The 10124-nt window shown below is 39.5% G+C and overlaps 1 protein-coding gene across 1 annotated transcript in view; it reads right to left on the bottom strand.

The window, feature by feature from the left end:
- Positions 1 to 187: 187 nt before the first annotated feature.
- Positions 188 to 10124, bottom strand: part of NR1H4 (nuclear receptor subfamily 1 group H member 4) — a 40246-nt gene continuing 30309 nt past the window's right edge. The window contains exons 9-10 of the mRNA XM_010166720.1: positions 2128 to 2241; positions 188 to 778 (exon numbers count right to left, since the gene is read on the bottom strand). Coding sequence (XP_010165022.1) covers positions 540 to 778; positions 2128 to 2241 — 353 coding nt within the window. The 3' untranslated portion in view covers positions 188 to 539. The remainder of the gene's footprint in view (positions 779 to 2127; positions 2242 to 10124) is intronic.

Raw genomic sequence — 10124 nt, forward strand, 5'->3', positions numbered from 1 at the left:
GGTGTGGGTGTGTGTGGGTGTGGGGGTGGGTGTGGGTGTGGGTGTGTCTTTTCTCCATTACCTGCTGAAGAAATAACGTTTTGCGCATCTTGCATGAACGTGTTTCACAGTTGAAGAGCAAATGACTATGGCATTGATAATTTCAGCCGGTTTATTACCGTAAATATCTGGAATATATTCTTTAATGAAGGCCAAAAACATTGCGATGAAATGTATGACTGGAAACCTGCGGTTCTCCGTTTGTTAAGAGGAACTGTAGCTGCAGTCAGCTTAATTGCAGCAGGAAGGGTTCCTCTGAGGAGCTGGTGGACTCCTTCTGAACAGAGAATATAAATACAGAGAAAGTTACACTCACGCGTGAAGATCTGGTAGCTTTACGATATTCTGTGTGTAGTGAACAAAATGACTTTTATGAATCCATGGCGTGTTTCTATAAAAATGCAGTAAAGAAATTTAATGTACCGTGGGATATTTTTCCATGAAAATAAATGCTATGTGGTCCTTTATAAAGATATTTCTCCTAAAATAAAAAGTATCCATTACTGCACATCCCAGATCTCACAGAGAAGAGGTGTGAATTTGTGATCATTCACTCTCCATGACATCAGCATCTCTGCGTGATGATGGTTAAACGTCCGCAATTCTGTGAGACGGCCCAGAAGACATGCAAAATGTTGAGGGTTATCTGGGTGGTGAAGTTTGCAGTATTTCTGTAGAATATCCAGCAGGGGTTCTTGAAGCCTTTCCACGGACTCTCTGTCCTTTATGTATTGTCGATCTGGTTATGGTTTTAAAAGAAAAAAGTAATTAGCAAATAAATGCTCTGATTCAATGCAAATGTTTATACTGATAAATTAATATAAAAATATTCAGATATTTACACTAAGCACTGATGTTCACATCTACCAAGAATATTTATTTTCACATTAAGAAGGAATCAAAATGCTTAACCCTATTTTTGGTTTGAGGTTTTCTTGTAAGCTTCCCACTTCTAGCTAAGGAAAACTATCAACTTTTTAAAGAGCTGAAGAGCTTTATCTTGGAAATGTTTCTCTAGTGTTGTATCATCATCTCCCAATGCAATACAGTTCTGCACCTCAGTACATCCTGCAATGCATTGCAACAACTGAGCAGCAGAGCGTAAGTTCTTGGACGTATAATACAACTGGGGAATTTTGGCCAGTAGATAAGAGTGTACATGCAGGTCATCAGGGAGAAATCAACCATCTTCATCTTCAGAGGAAATTTATTTGTTAGAAAATACTGGTCTTTTTATTTTGCTCATATGGAAGTATGTGTTTGGGTATTCAGAGAGGGAGGAAAAGAAAGAGAAGGATGGGGGTTTTTGTCACTGGAATTTTTAGTGCAAGAAAGTTTCCTGAGCCACACTGACTCAGAGAGCCATGGAGTTGCTTCACCTTCCCATCTTCCATGAAACCTGATTTCGAAAACTCGGTGTCTGTCTTTTGTCCTGAAGCATCAGGCTTCTATTCTCCCATTCCTATGATAGTTTGTTTTAGGCACTATACAATTTTTCCGTATTTGGTAGGTGGACCTGGTTAGTTTTGTGTTGTCAAAGAATTAGTTTTTACAGCAAACCCTATAATTAGGCCTGAGGTGCTACTGTGCTAATACTTCTGAAAGGTCAGTTTCCAACACTTTATAGTCGGGATGGCAGCTTGCTACTGTTCTGCTCTTGCCACCTGGTGTTTGTTCAATAAAAGCTGAAGACCTTCATTGCAATTCTCTATTCTAAATTATAGGGTTTCCCAATTTTCCTCTAAAAAATGTGACATTCCACAATGGTCTGTAGTGATGTGCATGTAACCACACTGGGATTTGCTGAAGGAAGAAGCCTGTTGTGCTAAGCAGTGAAGAGATACCAGTAGTTTTTTTAAGCAGGATATTTAGGCACCTTTTTTCCTTGTTTGCAAAACCAGATGGTGTAGCAGGACATCTGGAGTTTGGATTTGTGTGCTTGTTTTCTGGTTTAACAACTGAATATACTGAATAAGCATGTTATGCTTACTTACTCTATGTAGAATGTAAGTTTTTACAAGTCTTGAATCACACTCCTCATGCCTTCTTTCAAAAAACCCTAGTATTTAATTCTGGATTAGAAGTTACCTGGAGACAGGATAACTATGGCTGTGAGCAGCGCATATTCTTCCTGTGTCATCTTCAGCTCTCCAATGCTTTTATAAAAATTAAACATGGGAGTTATGAATTCATCTGAGATACCTGTGAGAGAAAAAGGTTATAATATTTTTTAATTATTGAAATAATCTGGTTTATTGTCACAGAGCACTTATTTAGCATTTGAAGCCTTGACTATCTCGGTGGGAAAAATTTACTACACAAATCAGTCCTGATGCAAGACAATTAATTACAAAAGTGCAAGCACATCCTTGTTTTCCAGATCTGAGTAGAAACAGGCAAGCACGGGCAATGTCTTTTCACATGGTTTCAAAGTCTTTTTTTTCAAGCAGTTCCTTTTCCTCTACAGGTTTGTCCATCTAGCTCTTCAGGACAAGTCTCATACATGTTTTTCCCACTGTCTGCTGATATTCTAACTGTCTTCTGTTTCCAGTATGCACAGTTTGTGAAACAGTCCCCATGTTCCCTATCTTTACATGAGTTATATGGAAACCTCTCAGGGTGTATGGTTTAATTCTGGCCCAACTTGACTCTGCAGCTAACTGCCTTGGGCAGTTGCTTCAGTTGTCTCCATAAAGAGTCTTAATTGCTCCTTTTATGTAGCCTGAAACTTTAGCTAGGTCTATAGGGTTACCTCTAGTCCAGGATCAACTTGCTTGCAACTACTACTACCTTAAAGCATAAACTGGTGTATTATAAAGTACAGAGCCATAAATAATTAAAGTCCATCCCAGTTTAAGGATGGGATCATGTGATTGTCTCACCATTAGCGAAACCCTTTGGGGTTACCAAACTGGGACATGCCGACTGGGCTTCCTCTTACTGATTTTGTCATCAGGTCACAATGTTCTTACTTAGACTTAAATTACAGATGTAGTTCATTCTTGTTTTTGGTGTAAAAGAGAAGTAGGTCCTGTGACATCTTTTTTTTTTTTTTTTTTTTTTTTAACTGGTGTATGAGTCAGAGCAGCCACTAAACTGTTGGCAATGGCTGTTTGCAACTCTGAAGCACTGGCACTGACAAGGTATAGAGATCTGAACCAGTGGTTCTGCAGCAAGAAGCCTTTTGGTCTTCCTTGGCTGAAAGGCTAGGGACCTCCTCTGTTCCTACAGGCAAGGCCCATAGGATTTCTTGTAATTTTACTCTTAATTTTGAGATGTTCTGGAAGAAGACTTTGTAACTTGGTATGAAAACCTCATGAAATAATGTGATTTTGAGTGTTTTATGCAACACAAAGCTGAAGTCCAGGACTAGTAAGGTTTGGAATGTCTGCAATAGAGACAATTCAAAGTGAAACTCAGCAGGTGGAACTCAAAGAAACATGAAGTCACTTGACTTAACTACAAATAAGTCACATTTTGCTGTGACAGAGAGAACTTTTACTTCATTCAGTGGAAGTTATGTGTCCCAACAGAGTGAAAGTATGGTCTTGCAGGGTCTGATTTATTTTGTGGCTGAATGACGTATTTAAACGTGTGACATGAGAAACCTATGTTCACTGCAGATGACAAGCCACAAATCTTGGTTTTGTAAAAAGGTTATCACTATTCAGAACAGTCTAAGAAGTCAATTAAGCAGATATATATGATGCGAGTCAGCTCATCCTGTGGACTTTAGTAACACAGCTGGAGATTTATACAGAGCAAACGATAGTCATAGCATCTAATGTTCTGCGAGGTTTATGTTGTTAGTCATCAGTGTTAACTATTTAAAATTTTGAGAATTTGTTGTTGCTAACTTTTGGGGAACTGCCTGTCTCTCTTTTGGGCAGTTTTAAATGCCAGAGTTCCTTACAATACAACATGGACCTGCTAGAATGAGTCCAGAGGAGAACCACGAGGATGATCCGAGGGCTGGAGCACCTCTCCTATGAGGACAGCCCCAGAGAGTTGGGGCTGAGATCTTATAGTGGCCTTCCAGTACCCGAAGGGGGCCTACAAGAAAGCTGGGGAGGGACTTTTTACAAGGGCAGTTAGTGATAGAACAAGGGGTAATGGCTTTAAGCTGGAAGAGGGTAGGTTTAGATTAGATCTTAGGAAGAAGTTCTTCACTGTGAGGGTGATGAGACACTGGAACAGGTTGCCCAGAGAAGCTGTGGCTGCCCCCTCCCTGGAAGTATTCAAGGACAAGTTGGATGAGGCTTTGAGCAACCTGGTCTAGTGGAAGGTGTCCCTGCTGATGGCAGGGGGGTTGGAACTAGATGACCTTTAAGGTCCCTTCCAACCCAAACCGTTCTATGATTCTATGATTCTATATGTAAGGAACACATACATATGACACACCAAAGTCTTAAAGTTCACATGAATCTAGAAACAGGAAAAAAAAAAAAAAGTGTAGCTGACCCCTAAAGCAGAGCAAATGAATTCCTTTCGTGGAAGCGAATAGCTCAGCAATGATATGAAAAAAGTCCAAGATAAACTGGATATTTTTAGAAGTCTCTGTGCAAGGTATTGTGCCGCTGGGCACCATCATCTTGGCAGCAGACAGGAAATGGGAGGAAGTGGGCTGTGACTAAGACTCTCATCGTTTGTTTCTCATATTCATAGTTTGATTTTTTTTTCTTTTTTTTTTGGGGGGGGGGAGTGAGGGTGGGGCAGGGTGTCAGGTTAGTTTTTAGCTGGATAAATTAATTGTTTTATTGACCACATAGCTCCTCAAATCCTACTGTCAATACAGCAGAAGTGGGATGAAAATTATGTTGGTGAACAGTGTGTGGAGTAACTAAATCACTGGTCCAGGCACTGGATAAGCATGCAGTAAAACAATCCTTGCCCCAGAAAGCTTACCATCTAACATTAAGAAACTAAAGCATGGATGGGTGAAGCAAAAAATGAGTATAGAGGAGGAAGTAAATGAAATTACAGCAGAGAGCCTCTCTGCACTAGTATACTCCAAACAGAGAAATAAAACAAAAAGAGGTGAAAGGGAGTAAAAAGGGATGTTTCAGCAGTGCTACTTATTTACTGCTTTTACTACAGAGAACAGAACTTTGAAGTCTTTAAACGAATATATGTCACAAGACAATTATGATCTAAACCATGCAAAATGAGCAATTTTGAGACTAGGATCATGGAATTTTTTCTTGGTTACTAGTTTTGCCATCATCCCATCTGTGCTGGAGTTTCCCTGTTATTTCATCATCCTGTATGCACATTACACAAACCGCTGTTCCATCACAAGAGGGGGCTGTTTTCTAATGGGATTGAAAAAGCTTCAGTTTGGATTTAATAGGCTCCACCAGAAAGCAAAAAAGCAGGAAACAGATGTTTATAGTTCTTGCTTTTTTTTTCCTTATCTACTGTACAAGATGTTGTCACTTCAATTCAGGTTATCAAAAAAATAATTAAAGGCAATTTGGTGCTTGTAACTGGAAAGGCTAGAGGAGAAATCAATGACTTTTCAAATGTCATTGTTACAAATCATACTCCAAAAGTGAAAAAAAAAATCAAATATATAAAGTTGTATTTCTGTCTGCATTGAGGACAGAAAAGTATCTCGGTCTAACCCTCCTTATTTTAGATCAGACAAGAGCCCTGCACAGTACTATGTCAGACAGAGCTTCCTGGGCAAAGTTAACGGTGCCTCCTTCTTAACTTTTATCAAAAAGGTTTCAAAACCTTTGAACCTTTGTTTCATGCAGCATTATGGCAATAAGAACGTGCTGCTCCTTCAGGTTGCATTGTGCAGCATTCTGAATGACACAGATTTCTACCTAACCCCCAGCCCAACTCTGTCATCTGCAAAAGGTACTGCAACTAATTTGACTGATTTGGCTAAGTTAATGCATGACTGGCTGTAAACCCCAGCGTAGTCAATGGGAAATACTAGCTTTACTGAGGACGGCCTTGCAGCATTAGACTGGAGCAGATTTAAAACCGTGAGCATTATTCATTTGGCACCCCTTTCTTCTTGCACAATTTCATCACTTAGCTTAAGACATAGCATTGTTTTAAATTTTGCTTTTTTAGGGTTTTGTTCCTGTGATTTCTGGAGACAAGGTGACTGTTGCTTTCACAAGGATTGCAGTTTCAGGCCGTAAATAACTATCTGGTTAACATAATACTTGAATAGATGTTTTTACTGTGATATTGAGTCAGTATTGCCAGCATTTTGAGACCAGTGTTCTCTCTTCTATTTTGGCTGTTGATTAAAACCAAATATATTAATCTATTGCAAGAGGAAAGCTTGAGAGTAAGTACTAATTAACAGTAACTAACACTGCGTGATTAATAAGGATAAAGAGATCTTTTTTTCTTGATAAACATGGAGGTGCCAGTGGATATTAAATCAAGGGTATATTAGTAGCTGTTTTTTGAAAATAAAATACATTAATTACTTGCAAAATTATGCCTTTTCTTTCACAGTGTTTCATCTACCAAAATTGCTTTCCACACTGCTTAGAAGCTCTACCTTCTAACATGTTCAAATGCATCAGTGGCTCTTTAAAGACTGACCAAATTCACAGAATCACAGAATCACAGAATGTTGGGGATTGGAAGGGCCCTCGAAAGATCATCTAGTCCAACCCCCCTGCCGGAGCAGGAACCTAAATGAAATTACACAGGAAGGCGTCCAGGCGGGTCTTGAATATCTCCAGAGAAGGAGACTCCACAACCTCCCTGGGCAGCCTGTTCCAGTGCTCTGTCACCCTCACCGTAAAGTAGTTTTTTCTCAAGTTTAAGCAGAACCTCCTGTGTTCCAGCTTACACCCATTGCTCCTTGTCCTATCGTTGGGCATCACTGAGAAGAGCCTGGCTCCATCCTCATGACATTTGCCCTTAATATAGTTGTAAACATTAATTAGGTCTCCCCTCAGTCTCCTCTTTTCCAAGCTAAAGAACCCCAGCTCCCTCAGCCAAATTCACTGTGATGATGCTGAGAGACAAAAAGGGGAAAATCTAGCCAGCTGAGAAGGTACATGTGCACATGTAGGGCATGTGCACATGACCTCTCCTCTATCATCTTCTTATAACAGTTAAATGACCAACTTAAATTAGAGGTTAGTGTGTGCCAGGAGAACTCTCAATCAGGGTAGCAAAACTCCATCTTCTTGAAAGCAATCAACAGAACCACTGTGAAGCCATCATTGCAAGCAAAGAAACCTTAGTTAAAAAAAAAACCAAAACAAACAAACAAAACCCACCAAACCACCACCAACAACAAAAAACCCCAACAAACAAAAAACAATGAACAAACCAAACCTGCAAGGAGCATGCCAGTGACAGTGCCACATACCATCCTTTGGCAGTGCCCTGAGTGCCTGCAGTCAGGAGGGAAGTGCATTCTGACACACAGCAGCAGCCACAGGATGGTAAGTGTCTCCTTCCATGTGGGTGCATATGACTATTTGGAGGGTTAGGCACCTATGATTTGCAAGTATGTTCAGAAACAAGGAGCTAGATACTGGTCAGGTTGCTCTTATTATTTGGACTCAGCAGTGAAGAAAATTGTGGTTTGTTTCTCTGCACAAGCCTCAGCACAATGGGATTTTGAAGCACCACCATTACTAAGTATTTATAATCAAATAATAAAAGCCAAAGGCAGCGGAAGTGGTTAGATATCCATTGTTCTGGTGCCAATTTTTCCCTTGGTTGCAGGAGTCTCTTGTCCAAATCAATGGGAACTTTGTATCCCAAATACAAGGGCAAAAGGTGGCCTCTTGCCAATGCTTTGAAATTGTAGCTATTTCTTTTTTTTCCTTGGATCTCACTGTACTTCAGCACCTGTAACCCATCCAGGAATTCAACAATATATTTCACAATGTCAGGTGTCCTGCTGCCAACCAAAATCTGGATCCAGATTCCTCTGTTTCTGTCCACATCAGATAGTATCTTATTCCTCAGTACTGAAATTCGTAGAACTGCTCTGTAGAATGAAATGATGATATAAAAATCTGTGTCTCTTCATGACTGCTGAAAGCTGGTGTTGTTAGGAAAACAAGCTATAAATGCTCACTGAGAAAACACTCAGTATCTCAGCACTGGGTTTTTTTTTAATATTGTACTGCTTAATAATGGGGAGAATTTGCTTTCAAAATAACAGAAATAAACTAAGCATTAACTTACTAAGATGTCAGGCTTTCACAGAATGAGTCAATCAGTCACAAAATGCTGTATGCATAGTGAAGCATCAAATAAGATGAGTAAGTGACACAAGTCTGTATTTCTCATGAAGTCTCAATATCAGAGTGAGTAGGAGAGGATTTCAGTCCCAGGAGCAGCTAATGAAAGAATTTCTGTAACACCTTGTGGAGAAAGACCACCAGGGCGCAAACAAAGGCAGTAAATGAGATGCACCAAAATTTGAGCAATATGCTCAAACTGAGAAATAAAAATACATCTCATCAGCATGAAAATAAAAGTGAGCACTGCTAATGCTCAAAGGTTATCACCACCAGATCTCCAGCTTCTTTATCAGAAAAAAAATAAAATAAAATATCCGTTCCATACAATCAGACTGGGAAAGGCATAAATATTAATAGATGAGAACAGCTTCAAAGTGGACATGGTTCCAGGTGACAGATGTCTGGAGAGCTTGTGACTTTTAGACAGGATCCCCACCACCCTCCCTGATTTTACAGATACAGACATCAAGGCTTGACAATAGGACTTATGTGACATTCAGATATTTGTCTGCACCTAAAAATATGTGGACAGAAGTTCTGATTAACCATAATAATTTATGGCTGATGGCCTGGCAGTGTTTAAGATCTCACTAGGGGCCATGAATAATCATGATGCTGCTTCTTCATTCATTACCTATAAATTTAATTTCTAAATTCTCACTCAGCTATGACTGCATTTCCCTTTCGCTCTGTTGTCTTTGCAGAGGGTTTCAGTTTGCTGCACTTAGTCTCGTTTTTCAGTGAGGTATAGGCAAAATTTATTTTTTTTAAAAAAAACCCCTGTCTCCAAGTTTATGTGTAATTCTCTCGAATTTTCTTCTTTATTTGACTCGAGTTTAATCTCTTCTGGCCATTTTATCTCTTGGACAAATCCATAACATGACAATGGCCAGCTGCAGCTTTTAGTAGCATTTGTCCTTACTGGTTAATGCTGGAAGAGGCTGCTTAAGTTTCTACCTTAATATCACATTTGATACAGGCTGTTATTCGACCTAGAGCCCTGGTGTGGAGTTCTATGACATGCAGTGGTGTGAACTGTGTAGTTAATATTTTTGAAAGCTGTATATGTAAGCAATAACAACAGAATTGGGACACCTTTCTTTCATTTTGTTTAAACTCAGGACACCTGAAAATGACCATGATTTAAACCACAAAAATAAGCTGCTTCAGTAGTAGATATTTTTAAACAATTTGAAATTATTCAATTTGCCAAAGTTTGTAATTCTGGAATTTATCCTAAACTAGAATTGCACCAGTGCAGGCTCTTAAAACAAAAAATCCTGGTAGTTTGTGTGACAACGAATAGGATTCCTATGAAAATTCAGTGAACACTGAAAAATACATTTGGAAAGCATGAGAGAGTCAAACCTACCTAGTAAAAATCCTTCTTCTTATAAACCAATCTGCTTGCATTTTCGATGCAAAGGAAGTGATACCACTAACTGACAGGCAGTTACCAGTACTGAAAACAAAGGCAGAGGGGGGTTTAAAAACCACATTTAAGCCTTCTCTTGCAAGGGACATTGCCAGGGTCTGGCATGCAGCAAAGTCAGTCCAAATGAGAGACTCTGGACATTTTGAGTGACTTCTGGGGCTGTGCAGTAGCACTCACAGTTAAGTAGCATTGGTAGCAGCAATGACTGCTACAAACAGAGATTTACAAGCTGCTTTTGTTGTTTATGATCACAGCCCCAGCCAAGGAAAATGTTTTTAAGTAGGCTTGAATTTGCACACAGTGGACAAATAAAATACACAGAAAATGGTATTTTGTCCTGTATTCTGGCTAGTAATGGAAGGAAAGAATGCAGCCAGAAGCAAGCTGGATAATACATTAACTTCCTG

Source organism: Antrostomus carolinensis, unplaced genomic scaffold, assembly GCF_000700745.2.
Source record: "Antrostomus carolinensis isolate BGI_N321 unplaced genomic scaffold, ASM70074v2 scaffold36210, whole genome shotgun sequence".
Classification (NCBI taxonomy): Eukaryota; Metazoa; Chordata; class Aves; order Caprimulgiformes; family Caprimulgidae; genus Antrostomus; species Antrostomus carolinensis.